At 43.8% G+C, this 13,927-nt stretch overlaps 1 protein-coding gene across 2 annotated transcripts; it reads left to right on the top strand.

Moving 5' to 3' along the window:
- Window positions 1-445: 445 nt before the first annotated feature.
- On the top strand, window positions 446-11,408 carry c9h4orf54 (chromosome 9 C4orf54 homolog). 2 transcript variants are annotated; one of them, XM_071164410.1, is made up of 2 exons: window positions 446-5,470; window positions 8,579-11,408. In XM_071164410.1, the coding sequence occupies exon 1, from the start codon at window positions 629-631 to the stop codon at window positions 5,444-5,446; it is 4,818 nt and encodes a 1,605-aa protein (XP_071020511.1). In that variant the 5' UTR covers window positions 446-628; the 3' UTR covers window positions 5,447-5,470; window positions 8,579-11,408. The 2 variants fall into 2 exon arrangements, with proteins under 2 accessions (XP_071020511.1, XP_071020510.1); XM_071164409.1 differs by having other exon boundaries at window positions 459-5,470; window positions 8,535-11,408.
- The last annotated feature ends 2,519 nt before the right edge of the window (window positions 11,409-13,927 follow it).

The following is a 13,927-nucleotide window of genomic DNA, read 5'->3' as shown; positions in this document are numbered from 1 at the left end:
TTTCCACGTAATTTCAATTACGTTGAACCAAGATGGAATAGACGTTGAATTGACGCCTGTGCCCAGTGGGTTGTTTGCACTTGGGTGGTATGTCTGTGAGACAGCCTTGTCTCCGGTGTGAAACAAAACACGCTGCACATAACCGAGGTTAAAAATAGCCGTTTTAACATCTCGTCAATATTTCTATATTTGTGTATTGTTACGACTATTTGCAACGGGTCCGTCCCATCACACAATGCCTATTCTGTTCATCTCCAAGTTCAGACTTGGAGTTGGAGCAACTAAAAATATCCATTATACAGTAGGCCTATAGCTTAATGTGTTAATTTTGTTCACGCCTGTGGAAGCGCGCACCGGTTCAGAAATAGCTAATCATTTTAGATGCTTTATGCTTCCAGTATGGAATGTCTGTAGTGCCGGCGTGTCCAATGGCATCCGAAGTGACAGTCCGGAGTGCCACTGTTGGCCAGAGGCGCCGCGCACAGCAATACCTCCACTAGGATCCTGTGGTTGATTCTCTGGACATCAGGGAGTGAAGTAGGGAATCCTGGGGACCTCTACCTCTATTGTTTATTTTCTATCTTATGCCAAATGTAAAATAGACAGCATAAAAGGCGTGCATAATGCAATGGAAACAATGGAGGCGTCCGACAAAAATCGAACTTACCCAAAGTCCACCGTCGTGTTAAAAAAGCGCATGCCAGATATCACGGATACCACTGGGACGCAAGACGAATCGAAGTACGTCGAATTGAATGATTTACTTGACATAGATACAGACGACACGAACACTGTCACCGGTGAGGGGAGCCAAATGGCGATTGACGAGGGCAACGGTGGCTCGAGAGCAGAAGAGAAAACTTCTGGAGACGGAGACCTGATGAGTAAGGTGACTGGTCATATCAACGGCGACAAATTAAAGGAGGATATTAACACAAAGGAGTGTGCCAAGGGCTATCTATCAGGGTTTCTTGGAACTGTCTGCTTCTCCGAGGTTCCTAACCTGAATGAAAACATGATGGACTCTCCCGAATCCCCTAGATACGTTGGTAATAGGGAGGTCACCGCGGAGTGGACACCGGAAAAGGACGCGTTTGAGGATGCAGAAAATATGCCAATTGACAATGAAGATTTACAATACACTGACATGTTAAGCGGGCAAAGTGAATCGGATGATGATGTGAGTTTGGTGCTGACCGGTGATTGTGAAGATTGTGTGCCTTGCAGTACCGTGGAGGATGAGCCTCATTACATAACCACGCACGAGATCCAGCTCTCCGAGCTTTCAGATCACGATGTCGATAATGATATCGGACAGGAGTGGGATGATAACCAGATCTACTCTTTTGTAGATTATGCTGCTTTTGACGGCGATGGAACGATGGCAGGAAGAGAGAAGAGGGTGAAAAGCAATCAGGGTCAGGCTAATAGCGGTGCGGCAGTCAGCACTAAGCTGGAAAGTGATCTCGGGGACAGGGACAAGTGCGCCATCTCAGATGAAAGTCTGTCAAAGAACCAAAATAATGTTATAGGACAGATCCACCTGTCAATCAAAACGACTTCTCGAGCTATAAATGAGCCTAGCAACGTCCAAGAAAATGAAAATATTACTTATCATGCCAAGCACGCCGGAGACATGAGTCGCTACGTGTTTAGAGGAGCTGGTGATGCAAATACGGAGAATGTCTGTGATAGCGCTAAGTGTTTCATAGCCGCCCCCGGACGCTTGCACTTTGGCAAGAATTTAAAAGGCAAAGATGTTAACGACTATTCCAGCGGTGCGTCCAGCGCCGTCAGTGAACTTGACGATGCGGATAAGGAAGTGCGCAATTTGACTGCCAGAGCGTTCAAGAGTTTAGCATACCCATATTTTGATGCCATCAATTTCAGTACCTCCAGCGAGTCCTCCGCCTCCGAGCTGGGGTTGAACAGGTGGTCAACTTTTGTTGACCTTAAATATGGCAACATGAACATGCCTCAGGGACGCGAACCAAACACAGGGTCTCATAAAAGTTCCACGTCATCCTCTGAAATTGCTAAGAATAAAGACAATAAAGGATATAAGGGTTTGGCATTGGCTAGTACAAAACCGCCCCCGAACAAGCTCTTTGCATTGAATGGTGCTCTTTCTGGTCCCTATAACGCATCTTCTGCAGCAAAGAAACTTGAGCTTATGGGAAAATTTGGGACAGGGCACGGTGGAGTTATCACGCTCACAGAAACATTAAATATTCGTTGTAATGTCAAATCAGGACTGCCTGGGAGTGAAAGGCGCTCGAAATTTGCACAAAACGTAACAGGATCACGTTCCACAGATGAAGTTACCAGCACCTTGCCAAGCGGCCAGGGGAATGAGGCCAGCAAGCAACCCTGTAATGCAGGGGAAACCATGGAAGGCACACATAAGAAAGCAATATTCGCCTCGAGCCTTCTTAAAAATGTAATTTCTAAGAAAATGCAGTTTGAGCAGGAGCGCAAAATGGAGAGGGGGGAGATACGCGAGTCCTATCACGCTCCATCTCACTGCCTTCTCCGACAAGAGCCTGAAATTGCGCACATGGAGAGGGAGAGGGCTACACCGAAAGAGTCCAAGGATTTCCAAAGGCAAAGCCCGAAATACTCAGAGGCGAGTTCTGACTTAACTATTGTTTGTGTCGATGAACTAGGGGACTTAGTGGACACTAGCTCGTGCGATGCCAAGGACGAATGTCGGAGACAAGACACTTTAACTCTTGCACCAGAAACGAATTTAGCGTCGACAAATGAAGTAGGATTCGATACTAAAAAAGGAGCATTCGAAGTGGCCAACAACACACTGCTACGCAGCCAAAATAGCGCATTCAGATCCTGGAGGGACGGTGAGCTAGAGTTTCAAAAGGAACATATAAACGATAAAACTCCGGAGGGGAAACCGTCTTCGTCCAACGACAACCAGGGGGAAACGGACTTGTACACCGATTCAGGCAACAGTGAGCTAACCAAAATGTTACATTTGTTTGTGCCAAGTATCCAACAACTGTCCAATGAGAGAGAAGTTTCAAAGCAGCTGCCGACTATGAATTATTCCACCCGCGCTGCCGCGGATCAAGGAGAGGGAGGAGGTATGAAATTACGCGCCAACAACACCCAATACGTCGCTGGTCCGAGGAGTGTGGTAACATCCAAATCACCCGAAATTAAAATCAGTTTACGGAGTGTAAAAGAAAACAAAAGCGACCCGTTCAACGTTGCAAAGCTGGTGCCTTCCAATATAGGCTGCAACTCAGTCAACCTGAAAAAGGCAGGCGACGAGTCCAGATGTCAGGCGCTCGCCGCAGCGTTGAAGGGTGAGTCCTCCGAAAAAGTACCACACTTCACGGTCAGAGACATACGAGACCACAGGGGCAAGCTGCAAACACCTATACACCAAGTTAGAGACGTGCGTAAATTGGTTAAAAGTTCTTATCACTTTGTGTCGTTGGATAATAACGCCACCGCCGGCGACCTTAACTCAGATCAAAAGCTTTTCAAACAGGGGTCTTATCGAAACCCTGCGTCGCTTTCCCCCATAGTAATAAAGTGTCAGTCTGTGAATACCAATACCAATGGGAATGGGAAGCAATCTGGAAATCTAATTGGGTATTCTAAACCTAGACTCAACGAGGATTTATTTGAAGTTGACAGGTCATCACCCCAGCAAGAGGTCACCAAAAGCGACTTCCACCAACCGACATGGAGAGCGCCATTATACAATACAAAACAACTGAAAGGTGATTCTTCTGAAGGCCCCATTGGACTTGTAATTGAAACCAGATCAGCTTCTAGAAGACAGGATAAAACACCTGACATCAGTGACAAGACAAAACCCGAGTGTAAAATGTCCAACGTGGGTGCCTTCGAGAAATTACAGGCTGCAGTCAAAACCATGGAGCAGTTGTATGTTTTTGATAGAAATGAGTGGAAGAGGAAATCAGAGCCACACTCCATATTATCAGACAGTCATCTGCTCTCTCTCATATCCAGCGAGGAGCATGGGCCAGAGGAGGAGGGAGTGAATGTGGCCAATGCCATGACCGTGCCAACATTTAACATGGACAAGCTCATCCGGAGAGACTCATACCTTAACTCTGACAAATCCTTGCCTGCTACGACCGCTTTGCCCGTTTGCGAAAAGACACCACTCAAACGAGAGGAGAAAGAACCCCTGAAGACTTTTTACATTCCCATCAGCCAGGATGTGCCCAAATCCCTGGCTCAGCTAGGTGTAACACCAATGGGTACCAATAATGTGTTTAATGTCAGCTCCATGGCTTCAGGAAAACCCCTCACAAATAACAATAACAAGGCATCATCACAGCCACATGCTGTATCACAATCACCTTACTGCAAAGGCTTCAGCCCAGTGTCTCCTAAACTTCCGGTGTCAGTGAAAATCTCCCAGCAGCTCAGAAAGGCAGAGGAGAGACAGAGAGAGAGACAGAGGGAGACGGCCAACAGTATGAAGGCAGACATGCCCTTCCAGTTCAGCAGAGCTTCAGTCGAGCACGAAAACTATCTCACCATCCCCGGCAAGTCTCATGCCACCAGCGCCAAGCAAACCGCTGTTTCCGCTGGCGGTGGATGCGAGAAGACAGCAATTTACACCTTCCCCGCCACTGGCGCCAAGACCCAGATGGCCAGCCCACCCGGTTATTGCGGCGCCAGGAGGCAGGAAGAGACCCGACTTTCCCCACAGAAACGCTCCACCATCGTCATGGAGACGAGAGCCCAGGACACGCCAACTGCCACCATCTACCACATGCCCATGGCTCAGAGCATGGCGTCCACCCAACCACAGATGTACTGCTTTTCCCCAACCATGTCCCCACAAGCCATCCCCCAGATCGACCACTACCAGCGCACCCAGAGAAAGATGCTCTTTGACCCCAGTACAGGGAACTACTACCTGGTGGACACCCCCGTCCAGCAGTCCACCCGCCGCCTCTTCGACCCCGAGACGGGCCAGTATGTGGACGTGCCCATGTCCCAGCAGCCCATGTCTCCCATGTCCATGTCCATGCCCCAAATGCCGCCCATGCCCATGCCCATGCCCATCTCACCTTTAGCCCTGAGTCCTGGCTCCTATGGCCCCACCTACATGATCTACCCAGGCTTCATACCTGCCATGCCCAGCACGCCTACCCTGATTCCCACTAGAATGCAGTCGCAGCTCTCCATGCCGTTGGAGCAGGAAGACTCCGGAAACAAAGGCGGTTCCTCCCAGCCAGACTACATGGACATGGAGAGTCCTTACTACATGGCCACAGGGTCTGGGAAGTCTCCCTTGGCTGGAGGCTCCAGTATGGGCCACGTCCAGCAGCAGGGCAGGCCGGGGGTCCAGGGCTTCACCTCCCAGCAGGGACCACGCATCATCGCCCCGCCCTCTTTCGATGGGACCACCATGAGCTTTGTGGTGGAGCACAGGTAAACGGCAGGACCTGTCACATGATACGTAAGTGATTTTTTTGAGTTCTCTATCATATAGTATGGCTGCATTAAGACAGGCAGCCCTTGTTATATTTCTTTCTTCTCACTAATCAGCGTAATTTACATCCTAATTATGACAGTATAATTGACAATCTTAATCACTTGCACACCAATGTATCTTTCCCTACACTATAATGGAGTAAAACATCTATGGATATTGTTCCAGGTGATTGTTGGTGTCAAGTCTTAGGCTATTTTAAGGGAGGATTGATGGGTGACGTTTCAGTCCCAAAAAACATAATAATGCTGTTTCAAATGAATAAGTCAGGATCATAGAATAGAAGAACATCTTAACTACAAAAATACTCCATCTTCTTAACTACAAAAATACTCCATCTTCTTAACTACAAAAATACTCCATCTTCTTAACTACAAAAATATGTGTCTAGGCCGAGACGTCTTGTACAAACCATGGCATTCTGCAACAGTTATTTATTCCAGTAAAGGGAATAAAAAGGTGGTAACCCACACCTGAGTAACACAACTCTAGCATGCACAACCTTTTGAACTTTAACCTCTTTCCAGACCTGGTATCAAAACAGCTCTGTTTAAAACAAGTGACAACCTGCTATTTTTAAGCATGCTGTTTGGGATGAAGGATACAGTTCTATTCGGCTAAGGCAAGCCCATTTCACCTGCAGACATGCCTCTCTTGCAGTGTTTCTCAACTCCAGTCCTAGGTTGCACACTTGTATGCTAGCCCTGCTCAAGCATGCCTGATTCAACCGCTGAACTCAACACCAGGCCCTTTATATGTTGAATCAGGTGTGCTTGAACTTGGCTGGAACATGTGCAACCTTGGGAGTGGGATGTTCAAGGGACGGAGTTAAGAAACACTGTTTACCCACATCTCAAAGTATACTAGCCGCTTCCAGTAACATAATTATGTGTCATATTAAAGCTATCGAGGATAATATCAGGGATAGGAGACCTGGGCTGGCCCAGAGGGGCATTGGTTGTTGTTTGCTGGGGAAGGGGAAGAGGCGTGGCCAGGCCAGCATAGCTAGGGGGCCGGCGGAGGGAGGGAAAGGTCAGTGCGATGCAAGGCACTTGTTGTGCTGATACAGGGGTAGGCCAGCTGCTGCTGGAAATCAAGGCTCTTGGCTGTGGCAACGCAGGGCTGCAATGGCGTCAACCTTTTTATAGGACACAGTCACGCAGAAGGGAAAAAGTGAGAAGTGGACCATCATCTCCGGCACTCAGCCATTACATAAACAAATCATGGGCACATACAGTACCAGCAGGGACGCAAGCACAGCAGACAATTAGATTGGGACTTCCCCTACCCAACTAAAAAGTTTTATACCAAGTACACTACATGGCCAAAGGTGTGTGGACACCCTTTCATATTAGGGGATTCGGCTATTTCAGCCACACCCATTGCTGACAGGTGTATAAAATTGAGCACACCGCCATGCAATCTCCATAGACAAACATTGGCAGTAGACTGGCCGTACTGAAAAGCTCAGTGATTTTTAACGTGGCACAGTCATAGGATGCCACCGTTCCAACAAGTCAGTTCATCAAATTTCTGCCCTGCTAGAGCTGGCCCAATCAACTGTAAGTGCTGTTTGTGAAGTGAAGTGGAAACTTCTTGGAGCAACAACGGCACAGACGCGAAGTGGTAGGCCACACAAGCTCACAGAATGGGACTGCCGAATGCTGAAGCAGGTAAAAATCGTCTGTCCTTGGTTGCAACACTCACTACCGAGTTTCAAAATGCCTCTGAAAGCAACGCCAGCACAAGAACTGTTCTTCGGGAGCTTCATGAAATGGGTTTCCATGGCCGAGCAGCCGCACACAAGCCTAAGATCACCATGCGCAATGACAAGTGTCGACGGACATGGTGTACAGCTCGCCGCCATTGGACTCTGGAGAAGTGGAAAAGCCTTCTCTGGAGTGATGAACCACTCTTCATCATCTGGCAGTCCGACTGACGAATCTGGGTTTGGCGGATGCCAGGAAAACGCTACCTGTCCCAATGCATAGTGCTAAATGTAAAGTTTTGTGGAGGAGGAATAATGGTCTGGGGCTGTTTTTCATGGTTCGGGCCCCTTAGTTCCAGTGAAGGGAAATCTTAACGCTACAGCATACAATGACATTCTAGGCGATTCTGTGATTCCAACTTTGTGGCAACAGTTTGTGGAAGGCCCTTTCCTGTTTTAGCATGAAATGCCCCCGTACACAAAGTGAGGTCCATACAGAAATTGTCGAGATCGGTGTGGAACAACTTGACTGGCCTGCACAGAGCCATGACCTCAACACCACCGAACACCTTTGCGATGAATTGGAAAGCTGACTGCGAGCCAGGTCTAATCACCCAACATCAGTGCCCGACCTCACTAATTCTCTTGTAACTGAATGGAAGCAAGTTCCCACAGCAATGTTCCAACATCTAGTGGAAAGCCTTCCCAGCAGAGAGGAGGCTGTTATAGCAGCGAAGGAGGGACCATCTCCATATTAATGCCCATGATTTTGGAATTAGATGTTCGACGAGCAGGTGTCCACATACCCCTTGGTTATGGTTATAATACAAGGACTATTAATGTTAATTGCAGAAAAATGTTATGCTGTAATTCCTGCAGTTCATTGTTTTTGGGGGTGAATACTTTATTTGAAGGATATTTATTTCCATACATGCCACATTCATTTGTAGCAGTAAATAAGCATGATTCTTTAGGTACACTCTTAAAAAAGGGTTCCAAAAGGGTTCTTCGGCTGTCCCCATAGGATAACTCTTTTTAGTTCCAGGTAAAACCCTTTTTGGTTACAGGTAGAACCCTTTTGGGTTCCATGTAGAACCCACTGTGGAAAGAGTTTTACATGGAACCCAAAATGATTCTACCTGGAACCAAAAAGGGTTCTTCAAAGGGTTATCCTATGGGGACAGCTGAAGAACCCTTTTATAGGTTCTAGATAGTACCTTTTTTTCTTCAACTAAAGTGTTAACATTTTATGTAGGAACCATGACAAGTTTCCAGTTTCCTAATCCTAATCTCCAATTATCTTGTGTTCTGTTTCCCACACAGGAGTGCATTTTGACATGCCCTGACGTATTCTGTTTCCCACATAGGGGTGACTTTTGACGTGTCCTGATGTGTTCTGGGCCCCCCAGTGCCCCTAACCCTACTGTCTGGACTATTTGGTTCATGGTCATCAATGCCGGTCGTCATGGTCATCACGGTTCTTGGTCATCTCAACCGACAGGATTGTTATTGCCTCACCTTTCTGAAGTAGGCTACCACTCTATCCCCCTTTCTTTTCTTAACAACTCTGTGTTACATTTGGGAGTTTGGCAGAAATGTTTACTAGTTAATGTAGTTTTTTACCATGTGCTGTATATTTTATTTACATGTTTGATTTTGGGTCATTTTGATTTGGTATTGCAATACTCATGCAATGCAATATAACCTCATGCAATCGTTCTCACAGGCATTGTCATGATAATCATTTTAATCTGTACATTGAATTAATAATAGTAATCATGATTGTCAAACCCACCCTCCATTGGTTATTAATAAGATTAGGCTCCAAATCCATTCATGTGGGACCCCCAGCACTGCCCCTTTGTTCTAGCCCAGCATTAACACACCTGTGCCAACAAATCAAGGGTTGAGGAGTTAAATTAGGTGTGCAAGTGCTGGGCTAAAAATAAGTGCTCACTGAGAGGTTCCTAGGAATGGATTGGGAAACATGTTGTAGACATTTTCTTTGTCACATTCTCCACACTAGAGGTCTATGTTCTAAAATGCACAACTTCCGGAAGGGTGCAGGTTGTCCCATTTATTTCTTTAGCAAGTACATGAGGCTTGACAGCACACTTGAACTAAGTCCTCAGGAGAATGGAAGAGGGCTTATATCTCTCTTTGTATCTTTATTGACCTTGATCTGAACCTGTACTTGGCTTCCTCCCTTCTCTCTGTTACGGTGCCACCTGCTGTTTGCTTTCTCCCTGTTGGTGAGTTCAGTTCAGTACAGTATAATCTTGTATTGTTTTAATTGGTTAAAAAAAACGATATGTTGCCAACAATATTAGCACTAAAAACAATTATGGTGGACATTCTATTTCCTTTCTGAACCTTGTTATTATTTTACTATTGAAAATGAATGAGCGCTTGTCTTGAATACACATTATGCAATATGTGGTTTGGTTTGATATACTTCTGCTGAAATTGGTATGTTGTTGCCTGTTTATCTTGGGTATTGTTATTACTGCAATGTCATTAAGTGTTGACAATTTTGCCCTGTCACATTTAGGTGCTCTTAATGCAGGTAGCAAGCACTGTGAGTAAGAGGTGGATGTTTAGACATTTCATAAGGTTTCATAAAAACACAACTGAAGATTTGCGGTGTGGAAAGTATTCTTGATGTTTTTATAGTAACATGGATACAGTAATCTCACATTTATGAGTTGAAGTCTGTTTTGGACAAGTTGATGGGGCTTTCGCTGTATTTAAAAAATATGTTTTCTTTCCAGACCCCCCTATACAATATGTGAAAACATATTTGTTTTGTATTGATGTGTACAGCAAACCACATGCTTTCGGAACTGCTGGCCAGTCCATCCATCTCCCTTCATAAGTATGTTTTGGGATTGCTGTTTGATATTTTTAAAGGTCCAAAAATAAACAAAAATAGCTGCTTAGCAAAGAGCAATTTCTTAATAAATAATTTTGCTAGGACTGTCTGGGAGTGGTCTGAGTGGGGAGGGGAAAATTGAAAACGAGCTGTTATTGGCAGAGAGGTTTGGAACTCTCTTTTTTATTTGTCTATTATTAACAGATTTACAGCCTGGTGACATCACCAGGCAGGCCAAAACTCCATCCCACCAAAACAGGCTGACATTTCAGGCGGTCTTTTCAAACATCTCTTACACTAAAAGAGCACGATCATCATTTTCACAATTTCACAGTATTATTCAAAACCTAGTGTGGAAATATAGAAAATCACAGGCCTTTAAAGGAACTGTCTAGTGAAAATCAAATTGAATGACTATGTTTTGTTGTTGACTTATCCAATACTGGTATTTGTGGCCAAAGCTGCAATTGGAGAAAAAAACACTATAAACTTGTATCTCAAACAGACCTTTTAAAGAGGAGGATGATGTCACCTTCCTGGGGAGGATGAGCTGGCCAATCTGCGGTCTACTCGCATTAATATTTTTAATGAGCGGTATATGACCACACCATTCTGTTGTTGGGCTACGCCCACACCATTCCAACACAGAAAACATACTTAATTACCACTTTTTTTTATGGAAAACTATTTAACTCGTATTGTAATTAATAATTGGTCATATTTCATCAAAATCTGGAAACACTGGACAGTTACTTTAATGCAGGATAATACACTTACACTATTTACTTCCATAATTTCACCTGTTTTCATCAATCATACAGATCTTCGTGAAAAAATATATTTGCAGCAGTGGATTGTTTCAGGGTTGGCTAGGGATGGAATTTTTGTAATCCACTACATTTGATGAGTATTGCTGCAGAAAAAAAGGTTTAATCTTTGAGGCGTCATTGTGAAAGGTGTATACTAAATATTGGACAGAAGGACTAAAGAATGTTGTGAGGGTATGAGCAAGTCTAAAAATAATGGTTGAAGGGAGGAAGAGAAAGCGAGTGAAAAAAAAAATCACGTGTCTTTTAGATATTGAGGTCTCTCCTTACCTCTGACAATATGGATGGACCTAACGGAAAATAAAATATAGATTTTTTTTGTGAAACAGAAAAGGAATTGAATATGCCTCTACTGGCCACAGGAAGTGTAGAAAACTAGCAGTTGAAGGAAACAGACTTCTTTATGGTGTAAAAAATATTGCTACTGCGAATGAATGTGTTTTTGCAAACAAATGTACATTGAGACTTGTTTAATAAATTTGAAATACTTTTCCAGAACTTGGTCTCCTTTTCTTATTTATTCCAGTGGTGGAAAAGGTACCCAATTCTCAGAATTGATGTCACGCTGATATAAAGGATTTGGAGACAGGCGCAGGAATACATCATCTGGGTTTTTAATACACCCAAAAAAACAAACATGTATACAAAACACTGGGATGTACCCAAACAAAAGAGCGAGGGTAAACCTCCTAGAATGACACCGGAGGAGACCCGTAATACACAACGCACCAAACACGTAGCACCGGCTGAGACAACGCATAGGTACTCACACGACCAACGGACATTGGAACAATAATGGACAGCCGAATGGGGCAACAAAGGGCACATAAATACAATTACTAATCAAGGAAATGGGCAACAGGTGTGCGCAATGACAGAGTTTCCGAGGGATCCGTGACACTTGATTAAAAGTTAAGATACCTTAATAGAAAATGACTCAAGTAAAAGTGAAAGTCTCCCCAAGTATTTGGTTTTAAATATGCTTAAGTATCAAAAGTAAAGTAAAAATCTTTTCAAATTCCTTATATTAAGCAAACCAATTTTCTTGTTTTTGTAATTTACGGATAGCCAGGGCACACTCCAACATTCAGACATCATTTACAAACTACGCATTTGTGTTTAGTGAGTCGCCAAATGAGAGGCAGTAGGGATGACCAGGGATGTTCTCTTGATACGTATGTGAATTGGACCATTTGTCAGGGAAAATGTATGGAGAAAAATGTATGGCGGTAAAAGTACATTATTTTCTTTCTTTCTTTAAGAATGTAGTGAAGAAAAAGTAAAAGTTGTCAAAAATAGTTTAAGTAAAGTACAGATGCCCAACAAAAACAGCTTAAATAGAACTTTGAAGTATTTTGTACTTACTTTACACCATTGTTTGATACTGTATGTTATTTAACATTTCTTCTTCGTATGAAGTGAACAGAACACAGGTGTGGTAGTGAGTTAAAAAAAAGTGAATATTGATTACAATTTTAAATTGAAGAAATGGTATTCTCTTTATCACCCAAACAAACGAAACTGCTGCTTCTATAGATGCACCCTTTGAAGTTTTAAGAGAAGGTGAAGTTTTATACTTAGACCTCAGTAAATGGTATGTGTTCCTGTTATTCAGTATGTGTTTATGCGTTCTGGAAAGCCATTCACGAGAGAGTGAGTCAAGATCCAATAATGGGTGACTGATGAGGTGGACCTTGAACTTTAAGTGAAAGAGCTATGCCATCATCATGTTAATCTGTGTATCTAGGTGTTAATTTAGAAAGATGATACTCTTTCTGGATTCATTTCAAAAGGCCACTAAAGCTAACAAGTTCACACTAGTGGTCCTATGTGGCTCATTTGGTATGAATGTGGCACTAGCAATGCCAGGGTTGAGGGTTTGATTCCCGCAGGGGTCACACATACAACTCTAAAATAAGGGCCAGCTTGCCCTATATGCAGACCACACACTATGCATAGGGCCCCTGATGAAAAACAAACAAAACAGTTTCAATGTTGAGAAAACACAAGGTGCACTTTTGAAATATTGTAGTGCATCAGCAGTTTTCCTTCTTATGTCAGTCACAGACAGACCTAGCCATGAAGCATAGAGATTAACTAACATAATCGCGAGTCATGTTTTGGGCCCATATGAAAATCTGCTTGTTGCATGGGTTGTGGGGTTGAGGGGGCCCAATAAAACCTCACTTGGCACCCCCGAACAGATAGAGCCGGACTAAAATGTATGCACTCAAGTCCCAAAACATCTGCTATATGGCATATATTATTGGGACTGGAAAACCCCCCCACAGAGTTTTGCACTTATTCAAAGTGCACTTATCAGGAGTCGACTGTATATCATTACTTCACACAAAATTAAAACATGAATGAGCAGTGCTCAAACACAATGAATGAGAAATACTTTTGGACAAATGGAAGGAGAGTATTTTCTGGAAGGTATATTTTTAAAGTATCAACAACATAAGTCAGACCCTTCTCTCATTACCCTGAGAGAAATTACAAAACAAACCAGGACTTCCTGTGTCTAAAACTGTGAAAACAACATACTTTGAACAGCAGACCTGTGAGTTTCCGACAATAATCTGCACCGTTTAATCATTACATCATCATTAAATCAAATCAAACTTTATTGACATAGAATGTTTTACAAACGGAAATGCATTACACATATTCATCTAAAATCCACTGCAAGAATGATTCAGAGTTGCCTTGCTTTCCTAATAGTGTTGTCTACATTCCATCCCTCCTTTTAATTCCCAATCCTCTGACAGAAGATCACCGTGGCTCCATTTTCTTAATTTTTTCCCTTTGTGGACGTTTATCCACATGCTTCAGCAGAAGTGCCTTCTGTTTGAATCCGGTACCACAGACCGATCAGCCATACTCTCCTGTGTAGGTCCCAATATGTTCAGCTAGGTGTCCCTTCTCATAGATGTTATTCCCGCAGTCATCACAGCTCAACGGTTTCTCTCTTGTGTGAGTCAGTTCGTGCGTGGTTAGGTTCGACTTCACGTTGA

Source organism: Oncorhynchus clarkii, chromosome 9, assembly GCF_045791955.1.
Source record: "Oncorhynchus clarkii lewisi isolate Uvic-CL-2024 chromosome 9, UVic_Ocla_1.0, whole genome shotgun sequence".
Classification (NCBI taxonomy): Eukaryota; Metazoa; Chordata; class Actinopteri; order Salmoniformes; family Salmonidae; genus Oncorhynchus; species Oncorhynchus clarkii.
This window is presented reverse-complemented; position numbering and strand designations above follow the sequence as displayed.